At 38.8% G+C, this 19,411-nt stretch overlaps 3 protein-coding genes across 4 annotated transcripts in view; all 3 read right to left on the bottom strand.

The window, feature by feature from the left end:
- Window positions 1–3,526, bottom strand: part of jak2a (Janus kinase 2a) — a 41,170-nt gene extending 37,644 nt beyond the window's left edge. Inside the window, exon 1 of the mRNA XM_030767369.1 lies at window positions 3,263–3,526. The gene's annotated coding sequence lies outside the window, so the exon portion shown is untranslated. The remainder of the gene's footprint in view (window positions 1–3,262) is intronic.
- Window positions 3,527–7,415: 3,889 nt separating this feature from the next.
- On the bottom strand, window positions 7,416–12,945 carry stard4 (StAR related lipid transfer domain containing 4). The gene is made up of 6 exons (XM_030769285.1): window positions 12,859–12,945; window positions 12,344–12,455; window positions 11,641–11,690; window positions 11,218–11,344; window positions 10,328–10,445; window positions 7,416–7,781 (listed from the first exon to the last, which is right to left on the bottom strand). The coding sequence occupies exons 2-6, from the start codon at window positions 12,446–12,448 to the stop codon at window positions 7,549–7,551; spliced, it is 633 nt and encodes a 210-aa protein (XP_030625145.1). The 5' UTR covers window positions 12,449–12,455; window positions 12,859–12,945; the 3' UTR covers window positions 7,416–7,548.
- A 1,254-nt stretch (window positions 12,946–14,199) lies between these two features.
- On the bottom strand, window positions 14,200–18,098 carry dtwd2 (DTW motif tRNA-uridine aminocarboxypropyltransferase 2). 2 transcript variants are annotated; one of them, XM_030769242.1, is made up of 6 exons: window positions 17,836–18,098; window positions 16,742–16,832; window positions 16,445–16,539; window positions 15,867–16,059; window positions 15,340–15,468; window positions 14,200–14,861 (listed from the first exon to the last, which is right to left on the bottom strand). In XM_030769242.1, exons 1-6 carry the CDS (start codon window positions 18,012–18,014, stop codon window positions 14,691–14,693), a joined length of 858 nt encoding a protein of 285 aa, XP_030625102.1. In that variant the 5' UTR covers window positions 18,015–18,098; the 3' UTR covers window positions 14,200–14,690. The 2 variants fall into 2 exon arrangements, with proteins under 2 accessions (XP_030625102.1, XP_030625103.1); XM_030769243.1 differs by having other exon boundaries at window positions 16,482–16,539; window positions 16,742–16,794.
- Between the last annotated feature and the right edge of the window lie 1,313 nt (window positions 18,099–19,411).

Genomic DNA, 19,411 nt, shown 5'->3' with positions numbered 1-19,411 from the left:
CCCAATCCCTGCTATCCACATGCGGAGACAACGTTGGGAAGCAAAATGCTAACATAGGTTTAAGAGAAAAGTTTAAGGAAACGTTTCGCGGTTCCTTTGGACATGGCATGTGGATGCATTCCCTCAAACAATACAGCTGTAAGAGAGTTATAGACTGTAGTCATGTCAGCACGTCCCCCCTCCCCCCCCCTTTTTTTTTTCATTTGGTTAGTAGCACTGGTGACATCAACTCCAATAGCTCAGTATCACAGTTCCAATGTCAAAGACATTTACTGCCAATGAAATAAAGGTAGGTTATTCAGTAAACTCACTGACCAGCATCCTGCACTCAGTGTAGGCTCTATCCCACTTCATAATCTACCTCCTCGTCCCGAGCCAGAGGAGGAGACGCTGCAGCATCAAGACCCACGACTGCACTGATGACACGCAACTCAGCATCTCCACAAAACCACATCTACCACATCACCTCCCTTTTAAGTCTCGACCCGCTTCCAAGCAACTAAAAAGCGCCTGACACAAAACCACCTCAAATTTAATCATAACATTTTTTTCTCTCTCATTGTTTCAATTTGCACACTCTCTAAATGTGAAGACCTTAACAAGACCTTAAGATGAAAATGATAGTTCTCTTCCCCTGCTGTAACCTCCAGAACACAGGCTACATTGACTCTACCCTTCACCATCCCAATCCAACACTGAAAAGTCTGATTTAGGGCCTGGGTGACCTCCAGCCTTGATTACTACACTCTCTGCTCCTCCTGGCATCCCCACCAAATCCTTCAATAAATTGAGGCTGACACAAATTCTGTCACCCTTTTCTTCCCCCGCCCTTCACTGCAGGACCTCATCATCAATACCCTCATAAATCTATACTGACTCCTCATAAATCTCCTGCTGGCTTCCAGATTTCACTCCTCATTGTCAAAACCCTTCATTGACTTGTGCCTCCTATCTCATCAAACTCCTTCAAGACTACTGCACTGTCGTGCAAGCTTTAAGCTGTATGGCTCTCCGTTTCTGGAAAAATCTCGACCCTCACATTGGGTCTCCTCATCATCCTTTCAGAACTCAGCTGATAATTCAACTGTCCAGACCTACAGATCCATCCTCAGTGCACTCGTCTACTAACCTTACTCTTTCCCTCCCTGCCTCGCCATACTCATCCTAAAGCATGATCCTATGAGGCATAATTATTGCATACGCCTATATGAGAGAATCAAGTTTTATTAAAAGCTACCAAGCAATTCTAGGGATGTTGTAAAACTGTTATTATTATTATTATTATTATTATTATTATTATTATTATTACATATAAGGGGACAGTAGTCTGAGGTAGATTCAGACATACCAGGTCTTATGCATGACTGTTTGTTCTGGCCCGGTGAACTTCCATTTTCTGCCTTTGTCTTACACAAATCAACCAGTCAGGCTTTCCCATTCCAGAGTCAGCATCAAAGCATCAAACAATTAACTGGTATGAAAACCAACATGAAAGTCCAGTTCTGAAGGTATAATTGAAGGTATAATTGCAGAGCTTGTATGCTAAATATGAATGGATAAGAATGAATGAAACATTCACATTAACCCATACTACTAAATTCAATTGTATATTTATGTCATAAAGGGGGATTTACCAGCCAAAGTTAAACTTTAACAATGCAAATGAAAGCAAAGTAAAAAATCAGCTAAATAGTATAACCCGGAGAATGTAAATGCAACCACACTGAAAGTATGGCAATGAAATCAGAACTGAACAAATGCTAGACACTGCATTTCCCTAAATCAAACGGCAAGAAACATTCTTGTCTGCATTCTATTTGACTTTCTCGTACTAAAGAGTTCTGGCAGCTTGACGGGGTGGTGTTGTATTTATATCGCCAAGTTCAGTCTAGCAAAAGAAGTGAACGGAAAGCCCCGTATCCACACCCTCTATTCCCGGTCAAATAAAAACTGAAACTTGGAAGGGTTTCCCGTAACTTAATTCTGTTGCAAGAGCTGCAGTAGCCGAAATGCCCGTGGGGAAAAGCTGAAAGGAAGAGCTAACCCACTGTTTCCACTTGGTCTGAAGAAAACCTACGGTTTATGTTGGTAATGCTATATCTAACAAAATGGTGTCCGTTTTGACGCAAGGAGGGTTGGTAATATTACCATAATACTAAGAAAAATGCGAAAGTCGCCTTGACATTTAGCTAATTCTACTGCTGCACACAATTAATCCTGTCCGACACAGATCGATTAATTTGTCCTTCCATATTCGACTCAAAACAAATCACACTATGTAACTTCTAAGTTAACTTTTTGCTATGACTGCGCACCTGTGCAGGTGGTATAGTTTCTATCAATCGCTGAATTGTCGAGTTGAAATCGAAACATGCTAATCTCTTCTTTCTCTGGTTACAAACGCTCGAAACGTCTGAATTCGTCACATCGCAGCGACGAAACACTCATAAAATGCCTGCTCCAATAACGTTTTAACCCCATGTGGCACTCTGATACTGACTAATAAATATAAAAATGATAAGTCAGGGACTCCAACAGAAAACGATGCACTACACTGCTCCGAACTGGAATGTACACCCAACCGACCCAGTCAGTTTCGGCAGAGAAATTTCTCAAATTCAGCAGCGTAACTTTTTCTTTACTTCACCTCAAGAAAAAAGTCAGCAAACATCACTGACACAGGTTGCCTCTGTTTTGTGGAACTACAAACTTAACGATCAAACTTACCACATTTGTTTGTCTCTTGACTGTGCATGTGGAAGAACTGCAGCTAGTCAATTATACATTGTCAGATAATGCCAAGACGGCTAGCTATAGCAATAGCTCACTATCAACACGGCAACTTAGTGTCCGGAATACTTAAACTGATGAATAGAGATATTTTCATAACAATGTCAACTTCAAGTCAGGTTCAGCATCACTCAATGTACGCGATATTGTCCTAAGAATTTGCTGCTCTTCTATAAATCTTTGGCAAGGTTAGCATATATGGGCAACTAGCCATCTACTTTTTAAATAACCTGCGCTACTAAATGATATAATGTTAAGATATTAGATAACCTATGACATTCATATATAAAAACAGCGATCCTGAGTCACCGGCTAATTCATTTCAATTTACGGACGAGCTAGTTAACATTCAGTCAGCTGTCCAGCGCTGGACAATTTCAGTAATCTTTTAGTTAACTTATATAACATCATAAATGTTTACTATGGAGTAGAGCAATGTGTGGTAAATATGTCTTGGTTAAAGCTGTGTTACCTGGTTGCAGTTCGGCTCAGCTCTTGATGTCTGAATGAAATCCTTCAGGCCAGCCCTGGCAGTACGGTTAGCTGCCTAGCTCACTTCGCAGTGAATTTTCTTGGCAGTTCCACACTTCAACGTTCCCTTCAGCCAGTTCTTTCCTTTCTCTAGACAAACTACCGATTGTTTCTTTCGGCCTTACGTAGGATGAGCAAACTCACAGCATGTCTGCTTTCAGCCTCATTATCACAGACAATAGGACGTAACTAAAAGTAAACATTGAGAACCGACAATGTACCTACAGCACCACTACCCTGGCTCAACCTAAGTGGATAGATATATCATGTCATACGAGACCACGCCACCACAGTGCTCGCAGTGCAATAGAAGTTAGTTGATGGGTGGAGACTGCAGCAGGTCAGAAATAGATATGTAGAACATGTGTAGCTGTATGCCGTTCCAAACTAATCAACGTTTATGAATATCACTCGAAAAATGAATTCGAACGTATTGCAATATGGATTGAAAGAAAAGCTTGCACAGTTACAAATTAGATTTGGTTTAAAGGTCATAAGTCACATGCTTTACATTACTATCGTCGTTCAGTATTACATTTTGTTATAACAGGTGGCTATTCATTATCCGTTTGCTAAATACACTTTATTTTTAACCGACAAAAGAGAAAAATTCTGTCTGCAAAATTCTAAAAGCTGTATTAGCCTCCACCCATACTAACTAGAATAACATTACTTTAAGAATACCTTGTTGATCCCTCTGTGCATAACGACTACGCCGTTTCATGTTTCTCTTTTGATATTAAGACAAAGTGGGAAAGCAACAAATCCAGACATGGTCATTCGTCGTCGCGAAAATCTACACGTAGGTAGATTTGATGTGTGAAATGTTATTGATAGTTACACTTTTGCATATACGGATACAACTTTTGCGTAAAACTGTACCAATAAACTGTAACACCCAATAGTACTGCTAATTAGCGAATGACAAAAGGTTATTTAATGGATAGAGACTATTGCTTGCGTATGTGTACAAACACACACACACACACACACACATGCATGTGTGGGAGTGTATGTATGTGGTCATTACTGGAAGTTCCATACTATTACAAATTCAGTTTTAAATAACACTTTGTTTAGACTGGACATTGTAGTGGTATTTAACTTCTGTAAAGATGATTCACAGAAAAATTCTGAATTTCAAGCATGTCACCACGTTTTGAACGCGATTGTCAAAACAAACATGAAAGCAGCATTTTCATACATGAAACATAAGGAAGCAGCATTTTTTATTACGGGGTTAGCTGACACTGTTCTTTCTGGTGGAAGTAGGCCTACTGCTAATTCGCCCCCCCAACTGGTATTGAAACTCCCCAAATTGTTACTGCTGAATCTCCTTTTCTTCTTGTTTCTGTACATTTCTCTCTCTTTCCCTCTGCTGCCCCCTATAGGCATTTTAGCACATTCGGGAGAGTTTTGGTTAGGATTTGCACATATTTATTTCAATTAATTAAGCCATAGCTATTTTTTTAAAAAAGCATTAAATATAAAATAATATGATTTAACCTCAGTCACATTCAACAACTGTCTGACTGACAGACTTTTAAATTTTACACAGAAAATGGTGCTGATTTCAGAACAGCTCTGTCATAATGAGAGTGGCACAGGACTGAACCTGAGCTCATGTGAATCACAACGCATGTGTTGAGCACCTTTGGCTCAGAGGAAATTGCTCCATACCAAGGCTATTTTGAGGTAGTACAAATGAATGCATCCAGCAGAGATGTGTTTAATCAACTGAGCCAGAGTGATCAGCTCAGATGCTAACACACATCTCTGCTGGGGGTGAATCTTAATCAAAACATCTGATGAAGCAGATGAAAGCTGATACACATTAACCCCACCCCAGTCTTACATAATGTGTGTCTTTATTACTGTATACTAACATCACAGACACTACTGAAATTGTACACACATCCACTGAGGTCTCAGCTGCATTTGCTTCAGGAGATGTATATGTATCTTAACATATAACACAGCCACTAAATGAAAGGATTTAAGCATCTTGTTGAAGGAGACATCAGCAGGGCTGGGATGCTCAGGCATCAAAACTATGACCATTACCATTTAGTTACTGAGCTCTTTCCCATTATCACTAAGTCACTGACACTCTGATCTGGATAGATATATACAATTTGTTTTAGTTTGCTACAGCAGCAGAAATATACAATTTGATTTGTTCTGAAGCAACACAAATAAACTTAGCTGATATGTCACAAGCATAAACTAGCTGATTAATGTTAGTTTGCAAATTGCAGTCTCATTTCTAAGGGTTATTCCACTTTATCTCAATGTATCCAAATGTACTAATGTCAGACTTTTATCAGCAGGGAAGTACAAGATTCCTACAAAACATGAATGTGTTACTACAGTTATTTTTGACCAGAGCTCTCCGTAATACTTTCTGATTTGAACAATATGAATTGCCTTTGAAGAAAATGACCATGTTTATGATCAATTTAAATATCATATAAAATTACAAATGCAAACAGTATCAAAAACATATGTACCTTATTGAAATAAGCTGAAGTGGTTTCAGTTAGTGGTCAATGCTTTCCATGGGGTGTATAAATACGGCTGTCTTATGTTAATACATGTATTAAATACACAGTGACAGTACAGACTGACTTTGGAAGAAAAGAAATGAACAGATAAACTTTATTTGCAATAAATTCACTCAAATGGGATGCAATACAACAGATAATCTCCACGGAATAAATCAGTTGAAATATTCATGAACAAGAAGGGTGTCCCTTTTTCCTATTCAAACTTATAGAAAGTATATTTCTGCTATTTGTGTTTACAACCTTGTGAATTAATAAAACATTGATTTTAAACTAGTAATAAAAGATTAGCTGGATTCATTTGCAATTGCATTTGTCATCTGTGTTGCATCGACTTCTCAATATTAATGAATTGTTACAGTACATGGTATGAAAAAAAAACCCCATTTCAGTTTCATCAGATTCATATCAGATGGACACATCTGATTCATCCATCCATCCACATGAGCCCAAAAGAACTCATTTCAGAGTTACTGGACATCACTGAAGTATTGTAGTTATTTCTAAGATGGTTCTGTTTTTTTATTTTTATTTTTTTTTGACAGTTGGAGTTGCTCCAATGAGAGGTGGTGAACACTGATTTTTATTAACACCAAACAAGTTTAAAAACAGGTAAAATTCAAATGCATGCACCAGTACAGATTGAGGTATAGTATTCTATGGTAACGTCTCCGAAGATGCCACAGACTATATTGCACTACGTTATTATGGTTTTCATAAAACATGCAGTACCGATTTCCTGTCAGTATAATTATCACTGATCAAAACATATAGGCAGACACACTAAATGATTATCCTTACTCTGATTCAGAGAGTAAGCAGAACTGTTGTGAACTTTATATCAGATATATAACCAAATGAATACATAAGAGCGCACTCAGATACATAAGCTCTTTATGATGGACAGATGCCATTTTGTGCACTTGGTGAAATGTCTCCCTGTAAGACTTCAGACATACAGATTAATGGAGGATAGTATGAGGAAACTGGTGAGGTCAATTATTACATTCTATGAAATGACATTTAAACAAATTAATCGCAAATACTATGAATAAGGCCAGTAAAATGAAAAATACAATATTGACTAAATATATTTCATGTTAATTATTCAATTAAAACAACACCTTGATTCATAGGCTCACTGTTGCCAAACCCTTCAGTGTTGCATTTTATGTTCTGCCCAAACACAGGAATAATGATATATTTAGAATTCAAAATATGGTCCTTTTAACACAAAGACAACCTGGACTGCATTCTGATATAAATGAGAACTAAGATTCAACAGACTTTCACGCACAAAATAATTTAACCTGAAGACCTCGCTCTCTCTCTCTGTCACACACACACACGCACAGACACGCACACACACGCACACACACACACAAACAGTGTCTGAAATAACCAAAATCCTGAGCTTACTGTAAAATAAAAAAGTCCTAACAACACACTGAAATATCACATAACATTCTAATTTAAAGTTTTAGGTTCTGCATATTACATTATCTATTATTTCTGAACAACACAGGGATAATCAATATGTTTATGAACAACTCAACTGCACAGTTAATACTTGACTATAAACTGTCAATAGACTGGTGCTTATTTTTGGAGTGCAATAAGTTATAAATGTTACGATATTACTCAGTGGATCTGGTAGGGGTGTTTACGCTCTCAGGGCTCGTCTGAGGTCACCGTAGAAGTTGATGAGTGTGCTGGCCATGGCTGTGTCCACAGCAGACTGTGGGATCATTCCTCTCAGGTCAGTCTGGATGTAGCCCGTCAGCAGGCTCTGGACAGAACCAGGCCCGGTTTCCGTGGGGACACAGAACCAGCCACAGGGGTGGTTAAACCCCCTCACCACATTCTGCTGCTGCGGCTCATGCTCTACACTGACACCTTTAATGATACATACACATACACACAGGCGCACACACGCACACACACACACACACACACACACACAAAATTAACATCTATAAATCCCAGACCTGTCCACAGTATCTATACCTGAGTTGCCTTTAGGGATCCCTAACACTATGCTGACCCCTAGCAATGGTCCATGTCAGCACCGTGCTGCTGTTTCAAACGTGAACAAAGGAATGGAACTGAATGAACAGCAAAGTCAGGGCGCCAAAGCCTGATCTGGTAAATATCACATTAAAAGGCGTTTAACAAGACAGAGGGATTTGTCCTCTGCCTTGTTTAAATACTGGCTCATTAAGAGTTGTTGTTGAGAAGACCATCATCCACTCTGGATATGAAACTGCGTTAACTAAATTAACCCTCTAAAATCTCAACATATGTGGGACTCAGACTCTGCAGCCAGCTTGCTTACTCATCTGTGACAACATCTTGATTACTGGAACAGAAAGCTTTTCTTCTCAAACCAGAGAAGCAAAGACCCATTCATCATAAAGTGGAACATAACGATAGTTAAACCTGCCTTTTCCCCACACTCATAAGGTAGTACCTTTTGATAACTGAATTTTATAATGGTGACAGAAGTAACTCACTAAAGAGGACTACTTTGACAAAGTGACACTTTTGCAGAGGCTTTTTTCATAATTAACTGGATTAGTTTGTACTTCCAAATCTGATAAAAATCATATCATTTCTGTTTTTACTTGTCCCTCTTGTGTGACACATAAGGTCTGGTCATTCTTAATAAAATTTCATTACTTCTTTCAGATCTTAATTGCCACGACTTTTACTTATTTCCTTAAAATGTAATAGTCTTTTTTACTAGGCCTGCACAATATGAGGAAAATCTGCGATGTGCGATAAGATTATACAAGACTGCGATGACGATATTACTGGCGATAAATAAACAAATATTTAAGTGCGCATATTAGCTATACAGTTCCTATGTCTTTCTGCTTAAATAGGTACGCAGCTAACATAGACCCCAAATAGTGAATAGCCTATGTCTACTCAATTAAGAAATGAAATAAATTATTTCGTACAATGGAGTATTACGGCCGCCTTGAGGGGAAATTTTTTTGAAAAAGTCGTGATTTTAGGCTGTTATTTTAGCGGGGAAATATCAGAAGAGCAGCCTGTCGCCTGCGTTAAAATGAGGAACGTGGAGCATCTTGAGAAGTCATGCTGTAGCATAGGTTTCACAAATAACGAAATATTTAATCTTATGGCACATCAGCACCACATTATCATAAGTATCAAGAGTTTGAAAAGATTGTGCAAGAAACTGTGATTGTGCAACAGCGCAAGAGACAAACAGCAGTTACCAGCAGCAGGCTCAAGCTGCCACCGACTGTCCTCTCGGCCGTTTTGTTTTTTGCTGGTTATACATTTTCCTACAAATATTGCTATTTTTTTCCCCGATATTTTACGATTTTATTCTCGTGATATGATTTGCTCTCGTAAAATTACTACTTTATTCTCGTGAAATTACAACTTTTTTTTTCTTGAAATATTAGGACTTTACCCTCATTAAATTAAGATTTTATTCTCGTAATATCATGACTCTTTTGTTCTCAGTTACGAATTTACTGTCGTAATATTACGACCTTACTCTTGAAATCTCAAGAATTTTTTTCCCTCAGTGTGACTTGTCGTAATTTCGATCATGCTTTTATTGAACAAACTGTTCGGCATGTTTTACACAGTACCTGTGTTTGTAACCCGTCGTCTTCCCTGAAACCAAAATAATTCCAAATAGCAGAAGTGCTGTTCTTTTCCACTACAAGGTCTTCGTCAACTATATTTTCCTCGCTCTTCTCTCTTTCCTCAGTCACCAGGTTAGGTAACCTCGCAGTCATCACCAAATTGACACCAACTAATATAAGGGTAGTTAACAGCTAGTTGGGGCTTCATCTGATTGGCCAAATGGTGTGAATGCGTGGCCCATGCATGCAGGGCTCCATCTGATAGGTCAAATGTTCGCATACTGAACGTGAATGCATGGTGCGTGTAAACAAAATGATTTTTCTTATTCATCGCGTTTCAGGCAGTTTTTTGCGATGTGTTTATCGCGCATGTTCATATCTTGATGACGATGAAAATGCGATTTATTAGTTGGCACTACTTTTTACCTTACTTATGTCCCAAATTACTTATAGTAGTGTATTATAAATAACCTGTAATTAACCTGTAAACTACTATAGCTAATAAGAACATTAATCAGCAATAGTAATAATTGACCAATATCTTCCATATATCTTTGATATGTTACATAAAAATCAGTTTAAAAGCCCTTTCTGAGGTCCCATCATTCTTACTGTCCATCAGACTGTGAGTCAAAGTCATTTTAACTGCGTATTGTATTCACTGAATAATGACTCATAAAAATCCCCTTGTTCACAGTGAGGATTAAATCAAGTAAATCAAGTGTAATTCCACATGGTGGGACAGAACACAGGCAGCGCTGAACAACTGACCACACAGAGAACCAAACAGGTGAATCTCTGTGAAATGCCACTTACCACAGGACAAAAGTCCGTCCTGAAAATCAGTTGTGTAGGAGAAATCTACAAACTCTCTTGGAGCAATGATGTTCCACAGCTGTCCTGCTGTTGTGTATCGCATCACACAACAACCTTTCTAAAACAACAACAAAAACAAATTCTATTTAAAATGCTTTTCCTCAAAAAAATTACAACAATAAGTGCAGCGCAAATACAATTATAAATATATAAATAATTGTACAAAAAAATGATCATAGCATATAATTATTAGGTCTTGTTAATCGCATGGAGCCAAAGCTGTATAGTTTCATATTTATACATATGTCTAGCAATTCCTAAGCCATCTGTCACATTGCTGGTTTGCTCCCCTTTAATGAGCAACAAATGTCATGCAATCAATGAATGAATGAATGAACCAGTCAATCAGTAAATCAGTCAATCAATCAATCAGTCAAAGCAGGCATGTCAATAGAAATAATGAAACAAAATGCAGCATTAATTTTTTGTTTGTTCATAAGCTGATTTTTTTCCTATTTATTTACATATTTCATTAATTATCTAATATTGGCACACTTTGTCCAGGGTGTAGCAAAGCGAAAATTTGATTATTTGAGTTTTGTGAAACAACCCACCACAAACTATCTAGCCTTGCTAAAACCATATTCAGTCAAGGAATGATTGTGCATGATGACCATGTGATCTCATCTTCCAGTCGTGCCATTTCACATGGATCTGACATCAGTTCGGCTATTTGGTCAAGGTCAATGGGATAATGGGCAGGGTTACTATTTTGGTCAAGGGAACTCTTATAAAGAAATAAACATAGAAAGAAATAGTTTGAAGGGTGGGTCGGTAAATAAATACATTAGGCATAACATTTGTTTTGTAGATTGTTTAGATGAAAATACCTTATCAAGTGTTTTTACAATGTCCATTGATGTCATCAGGCTATCCCAGTCTAATCTGTATGGGCCTGGACGAATGTAATCTATGATTCTTCCAGGAATCTCCTGAACCAGGCCCTGTGCTTTGTAACTGTAACACATAAGGGAGTAAGTGAGCAAACAAATTAAAAAAATATATAGATAGATAGATAGATAGATAGATAGATAGATAGATAAATAACTGGTGATTTTAAATTAAAAAAAAATTAAATAAAACTAATTTAATCTTGTCATTTTAAAAGCCCCATTTAGATAATAAGAAGCAATGTTTTTTATGTTTTAATATGAATTGGCATATCAATTATTCTGTACTGACATGATGAACGGCAATTACTCGTAATCATTGAAAGAAAACCTATGTTGGTGATGACTATTTTTAGGACTCACAGAAATCCATTAAATTCCTCTGATGGCTTTCTCCAGACTGTGACATCTTTCTGTAATAGAAAAATAATTTCTGAAACATTGAACCACTGTCAAAATAAGAAAATGACAGCACACTGGAATACAAGTGACATAAAAGGTGTGATGATTATGTCAGAACAGAATTTTTTGGGCAGTCCCCATGATACATACTTTTCACACTTTTTTACCACAAGCAGGATATGTTCTCACGCGCTATCATACACTTTCACATACCAAGAAAAAAGCATCCACAGTTACATACCTCACTATCATATGATACAGAAAACAAATATATAAAACAAAAGCGCAATAAGGAAGCAAAAGAGTTCCTGAAATTTTACTTCTGTTGGCCAAAATCCCACTGATTTACTGACAAGTAAAAACAGTACTTCCAGCATTAACTCATGATGACCGTATGTGCGCGCAGAGGCAGAGGCAGCGGCAGAGAGAGAGAGAGAGAGAGAGAGAGAGAGAGAGAGAGAGAGAGAGAGAGAGAGAGAGAGAGAGAGAGAGAGAGAGAGAGAGAGACTGTAAAATAGGATGTAACAAGTATTATTTCGGTGAGACACAGTACGACAGTACACTGCACAGTGCGTACTAGTAAAAGTACACTCAGCACTGGCACAATAACAAAGTACACTGCACAGTGGGTACTGGTAAAAGCACACTAACCCAAAGCACTTACAGATTTTTTTGTTATTCTCCATGCGTTGTCCTCAATATTGTGGTAGCAGATTAAGGTGTTTTCTACCCTTTTGGATAGTTCTGTCGTGTCTGGCAAGCTTCCCATTTTGGTCCTAAAATGTCAGCGAATTGCGTAAATTACTCAAAAACATACCTTCAACGAATGTTAATTAGGCGACTCTGACTGCACTTTGCTCAGTGAGCAACGGGTCATAGGTAAAGTCGACGAATTTGATTCGTAACAATTAAGCTGTTAAAAAATTGCGGCCAGAGGGCGTCATCACCGGGCCGTTGTCGGTCAATCTACGCATCACATCGAGTAAAAATATTCATAAAGAGAGCGTGTCACAGTAAAGCAAATTCTTAGGCTGACTAAAACAGATATGAGGACTAGAACATGTCTGACGTAAATAATAAAAACAAAAAAAGCGGAAAAAAAGATCAACACCTGACACAGTAACTTACAGTCATTTATCAATTGTGGCCGATTCATTAGAGGAGGACAACCTTACTTACCTCGAAACTAACTTTTCCCAAATAACTGTAATTTAATTTTCCATAATGAAATGTTACAACAATTTTAGCATGTGTATTAGAATACTGTCCGAGTTTTTGCACCGAAACCCTCAAAATCCAATCAGATTATTGGTTTCCGCCTCTGAAACCACTTTTTGCTGTCTGATAGGACAGAAAAATTGTGGTGTACGCCCAGAAAGACTACATCCATTCGATGTAAAGACTCAATTGGTCCATTGCCAGTCGGATGTTCTTTAGTCAGAGCCGCTTCGAAGACCATACCGTGTTGAAATATAATATTTAGGCGCTAGAGGGACATGCCGGAGTGAACTTTATAGAAATACAAAAAAATAAAGAGCGTATTTCATAATGCATTTTTGTTATATTTACTCATTCCACTAATTATGCCGTCCAGGTCTATTTATTTTTCTATCTTAAAGATTAAAATATACTTCAGCACTCGGTTCTAACAAATACCTAAATATACTTGGTTCCTATAGATGCCAAATTATTTGCTAGGTGCTCGGGAGAACTCACCAGTTTCAAGTCTCTCAGGGTGCATCCTAAAAAGTATGCACCATCATACTCTAGGGGTCAAGAGGGCGCACAACACTGGCAGGTTGGGTTCCCCTCATTTAGCAATGTCTCAAGCAAGTTTACTATAACTACACAAGAGGGGTGTGTGCAGTGGATATTATACCTCCTTCACTTCCCCCCCTGCCTACTCCCAGACCTTGTGAGTTTAAGTAGAGTATGATATTTTGTTAGTCTGAGGGTGCAATACGCAAGTCTTGAATGTCACTACATGGAGAGGTGAGTGTTGCATGTGTATTAGTTGACCACTGCATAAAAATAAGAGATGAAAGCAGTGGATAGCCAAAGAGTCTATGTAAAAGCCAAAAAAACTAGTGCTATGCAGACAGGAAGAGTTCGTTTTCTCACCTGGACTCTTTGGCTAATTCTATTGGCTACCTCACTGTATCCAGTGTGCTGATTGGTGTTCTAAAACATAATACCAATTCATCTACACCTTTTCTGATTGGTGCATTTGCATTTCAATCTGCATCAGGGTTTATATTTTTCTTAGGCAGTTGTTTTCGTCATGAAAAGCTTTAGTATGTTAAACAGTGTTTTTGTTTTTTTTTCTGCAATTTTGAAATTCCATAACTGTATTTTTTAGCAGAAATAATTTATTTTAGTGTAATTTTTTTAACATTTTTACATTTAGTCCAAACACCAATGATGTTGGAAGCCGGGCCCCATTTGAAACACAAAACACAGAATTATTAAAATATTCTCCTCCCTGACAGTTTTTACACCCACAGATTTACAATTACTCTGTTACTCTGCTGAATTCCCAAAATGGAGGTGATCAGATTCAGTATTCAGCCAAAAGAAAAAAAGATCAAATTTGAGTCACAAAAGAAAATTTGACATACAGGTATTGGGACTATTTTTTCCTCATTTGCTTTCTGATTTGATATAGTACTGACCATCCCCAGAGGAAGACTGGATTAACATCATGTGCATTTAACAAACAACACTGGGTCACATCTTTGGACATCATCAGCCCTCACCAACCTTGGGGCGACGAACCGTCCAAAATTAAAACACACTGTGAGATGGCTACAGGTGACTGTGCAGCTTTAATACACAAAAATTTGTTACCACCTTACAACCCTGACTCAGATACAGAACATCTGTCTCAGAGGCTATAAAAGCTAGATACACATGTACAGTGAGGCAATTTCACAAAAGTCCCTTTTCCCCCAAAAGGTCCCCTCTAACTTCTGTCTTGTGGTGTGTTTTGACATCAGTTCTGTGGGCTTCCTTCATATGTTCTGGTTGGTGAGAAGTCTCTGCATCCTCTTGATCTTGCGTTTATTTTTGGGCATGGGTCTGTCATACGCACCAGTCCGTAGAAGGTGCTCTTTACTGTGGTGGATCTGAGCACCGTGCTGGAGCTGGAAAGAGCACAGTGCCTGGAGAGGCCTCAGGAGAACCTGCACAGAACAGTCAGCAGTTGGTCCCTTACTATTCCAGATAAACACAGACATCTGTTTCCACATCATTTATCTGCTCTTCATACAGGTACGTGGCACAGATTTGACACAGCACATGACACCATATCATAAGCACATTCACACACACACAACCCCTCTGAAGTGATCTTTACATTACATGGGGGTTGAGGGTATGTAAGTATTTAGCTGTGCTGGCCTTTACCACTGACTTGTAAAATACTACTGTCCACATGTCAAAGATTCACCACATGTTAGCAGCAGGGCGAGATAGGGAATTGAACCAGTTCAGTGACTGACACGACGGTAAAAAAAAATTACAGTAATGGAAAGTAGTTGACAACAGCAGTTTAAGGAATCATTAAGTCCTTGAACGTGGCAGTGCTTAATCTCATGCAACCATATCACTGGATGATATTATCAATGACAGATTCTGATTACGTCTTTGTACGGTCTCTACCTCCTGTATGTTGTGATCTTTCTCCATGATGGACAAGGTGACAGCAGCACATTCCAGCGTTGACAGGCACATGTTGGTGGGCTGAGTGCGTATCACATACTGACTGGAGGGGGCACTTTGGAGCTGCACCTGGGACAACAGCACACAGACCTTTAATACGGAACCACTGGACTTTACGGGCATTCGTGACAATTCACGATGAAATGAGCAACTGAGTAACATTTCACTTGTCCTGACAATTATCAGTGCAGAGCCCTTGTATGTGCGGGGGTGCGTAACCTTGAGTGTGTGAGGGAGTACAGGAGTGTGTGGTTTATTTGTGTGTGTCTGTGTCTGTGTGTTTATGTGTAAAGGCATGAGTGAGTGATGAGTGAGTTTCATAACAGATGTATATACAGTAAGATAAAATATTTATAGAAAAAAGCTGAAAGAACAAGAGAAGAATGAAGGGTAATTACAGAAGAGATGTGTGTGAGAGAAAAAGAACATAGGGGAAAGGAGATAGACACATGCAGATGCAATCGTACTTGTTTTGGCAGGCGGAAGAGGCTGTTTCTGAGAAACATGTCTTTGGCTTGACTCCAGGTGCCATCGATGATGATGACATTGTGCTCTGATTCACTGAAGTTCTGGTCCAGTTCTTCCAGGTTCTGAGCACCTGAGCCAGGGTATAAGATCAGAGTCCGCTGATCCTTACACACTGTGGCCAGTTCAGGGTATCTGGAAACATCAACACACATTAACATGTGCACACACACACTGTTTACGAACAGAGGGTTGGTAGTGTTTAGATGGTGCCAAAAACAGTCTAGTAACGGAAATGTTGTGACTTCGATGTCTGGACCTGATTACTCTCTGTTGATGTCATAACACGCAAGATTGTTCCAGGGATGTGTGATTTCTGAGATGAGAGACAGGTACAAAATGTCTCGCAAGTTTCTTTCTCATCTTTCAGAGGAGAGACTGAGCAGAGCTATAACTATTTCACACACACACACACACGCACACAGAGAGAGAGAGAGGGAGAGAGATAGAGAGAAATGATATGGAGCCTCTATGTCTCAGCAATGCAAATGGTCAGACATCACTGAATAAAAGACCATACCGCTCCTCACTGAATCTTCTCCCAACTAAGACTTTACATTTTCCTGGAGGCAGGCAGGCTGCAAGTAGAGGAACAGTCCGTAGCACTCGACTTTCCTAAAAAGAGAGAGAAAGAGAGAGAGAGAGGAGAGAACAGGATGAAATGCATAAATACAAGGGCAAAGAACAGTAGAAAGCCACCCAACTGCACTGAACACTGAATTTTAATAATGTAAAATATAGGTCAATACACCGACTGATGTAATTTTATGTTATGGCTTGAGGTATGCAGACAGACAAGAGATTTATTTGAACCAACCTCTGCTGGATGCTGGACAATATAGAGAGAGGTGGACACTTGTAGTGGCCGAGCTGGTAGGAATGGACAGAGACACACCTTAACAGGCCGGCTGAAGTGGGAGGGTAAACAACCAAACAACCATCAATGCATTTAAATTATAATGTATTACATGGAGTTTTTCTTCAACATATTAGCCTTACTGCATTGTTAGGGGGTAGTGAGTGTGGAAAGTGTAATAAGTGTAATATATACATATATATACACACACACACACACACACACACACACACAGGAGTCGTTGTAAGACTGCACAGTCATAGTCCTGCTGAAGTACTCTTGAGTACCCCTGCAAAGTTACTCTGGTCTCAATTCCAATGAGACTGGGGTCTAAAAACCCTAAATGGTCAAAACAGGCACTATTATTACAACAGCAAATAATTCATTGTTGCATTTTTGTATAAGACACCAGATTGTATAGATCATGTCAAGCTAAACCAAATGTGCATAAGAATCAGAATAGATAAGAACTGCTGAATCTTTGATTCATATGTATAAACTGTCTTTCAGTAGGTGTGAAATCTATCAATGAATTACACATGAACAGAGGTCATTTATAACCACAGATAACAAGACGGACACACCGACATCTTTTAAATATTCGTTTCTTCACTGTATAGAATTTTAATAACGTTTTCTAGAGTTTCAGATATATTGAAAATATCAGATATTGATTTGATGATAGAGTAAGTGAGAACATTGCATATTCATTGATTATTGTACTCAGTTTTATCGTCACATACTGATGTATAAAAAGTGTGCTAAGTCTTAAATATATGAACAGTGTTCAGAGAAAGGTGTTCATGTAAAAGAGAAAACCATCAGGTTATGGCTACATTAAAACAATGAGATGAATTAAAATGATATTCAAGCAAGCGCTCCAGACTGACAACCACTACCACAAAGGTACAGAAAAATCCTGTAGAGGCGGTAGTGATCCTTAGGAATCAGTAGGTGTTTCGTGTAGTTAGATGTTCTCTAAACTACAGAAAATCGTGTGAGTGGCGCTTCGAAATGCTCTGCACTCAAAAGAAGAGATCGTGTGTGACACTCACCAACATCGCATACATGTGGGTCGTTTGTCGCTAACTTCTATCGGCAGCTCGGACAGATCAGCAAACCCTCCATAGTCCTCTACTTTGGTTTGGTCGTCCAGATCGGAGACCGAATCTCCGTCTTGAGAAAGGTCAGGGTTTAAATTCAAGTCCGTGAGCGCAGGGCATACTGTGTCCATCACCGCGGACCGCAAATTGATTTAGTATTTAACTACATTTTACATCATTTACGCACAGACTTTCGTTCTTTACTTGTGCCATACAACGTGTTTTCTTCGTCCTTAGTCTTGGTGGTGTGTGGGAGCTTCGAAACAGTTGTAACACAGCCATCTACTGGCCAGGAGTTCAACACACAACCACAGCGTTTGTTCACTGCATGATTATGCGCATGTCTGTTCCCATTCACACATGAGATGCCGGTTCAGTCAGATGTGCTCATGTTGCTCACTATATGAGGCCCGCTGGTACAGTCATGCTGGAGCACTGGTCTGTACCTGACTCAGAGTGCAGGATGTCTTTGAAATTCACCATATTTCTTTTTAACAGTTTCACAGTGAAGACAGCCTGCACTGAAACATACAATTACTTAACTGAATTGAAGGAAATTCACTTTTAGAACAGTGAATGAGATCCCAAAGGCATCAAATGATTCTTTGTATTGGTCCTAGACAGTTAAATGATACTAAAATAATTAGGGAACTTTTCAAAAGTATGCAATACAATTTGTTTTCCAATGTTCATTGATTCTTGGAGATACATAGAGAAATAAATTTGCAGAAAACATCTCAAATTTTCTGAATAAAATCAGGGACATAAATATTCCTATAACTGCTATCCCCACCATCAAGAACACTACCTGATGCTAGAATATGCATGTGTAAAAAAATTAATGATGCGTAAAGTTTGAAAAAGGTGTTTGCCTATGTGTATCTGTTCCTATGTGAAGAAGGCATATATTATGTTGGAACACAGCAGGTTGTCAGCTCAGAGTATGTGACATCACTGCACATCTGGGTCATAATCCACGTGCATACTTACTCAGGACTCTCCTCCCCCACTCTGCCTTTCCTCTGTACTGATCAGCAGAGCAGAGCAATCACGTGTTCGTGTGCGTGTGTGTGTGTGTGTGTGTGTGTGAGGGGAGGTGAGAGGAGGAGGAGGGAGAGGGGGGGGGGTGGTGAGTGGAAGGATGGACTGAGGTCAAAGGGTGCTGGAGGGATTCTAGACACAAATTGACACAGCCCCTGTGTTCACCAGGACATGCTAAATGGTTTGCAATCTCTGAACTCAAGGTCATGCTCACCGCACGCTGTCTCTTATTTGCGGGGGAAGAGAGACATACATCTCCAACGAGATCATTTTGCTCAAACAAAAGACTATACATACCACAGGGATGTTGCTAGTTAGCCTGTAATCTGCAAATCCCAATTCTACAAATTAAAAGCAAACAGAAAATAGTGAAACTTGTCAATTCAACTATACTTATTTGTATCAAATCAGAATTCAAAGTAGATAAAAAAAAAAAAAGTTGATTTTTGGTTTAAGGCTAGGGAGAAAGAGTCAAATCAAATTTTGA

This window comes from Chanos chanos, chromosome 3 (genome assembly GCF_902362185.1).
Source record: "Chanos chanos chromosome 3, fChaCha1.1, whole genome shotgun sequence".
NCBI lineage: Eukaryota > Metazoa > Chordata > Actinopteri > Gonorynchiformes > Chanidae > Chanos > Chanos chanos.
The sequence above is the reverse complement of the archived record's forward strand: the minus strand, read 5'-3'. Positions and strand labels throughout refer to the sequence as shown.

Bases quoted from the DNA above. Each gene is read 5' to 3' on its own strand.
- stard4 (XM_030769285.1), bottom strand. From the start codon at position 12,448: ATGGGAAGCTTGCCAGACACGACAGAACTATCCAAAAGGGTAGAAAAC. The intron at 11,345-11,640 runs GTGAGTCCTAAA...TATGTGTTACAG, and splicing joins GAGGAATTTAATGGATTTCT to TTACAAAGCACAGGGCCTGG. The intron at 7,782-10,327 runs GTAAGTGGCATT...GTATCATTAAAG, and splicing joins GGACGGACTTTTGTCCTGTG to GTGTCAGTGTAGAGCATGAG.
- dtwd2 (XM_030769242.1), bottom strand. From the start codon at position 18,014: ATGGACACAGTATGCCCTGCGCTCACGGACTTGAATTTAAACCCTGAC. The intron at 16,060-16,444 runs GTATGGTCTTTT...TGATGTTTCCAG, and splicing joins AGAAGATTCAGTGAGGAGCG to ATACCCTGAACTGGCCACAG. The intron at 14,862-15,339 runs GTAGAGACCGTA...TGTTCTGTGCAG, and splicing joins AAGATCACAACATACAGGAG to GTTCTCCTGAGGCCTCTCCA.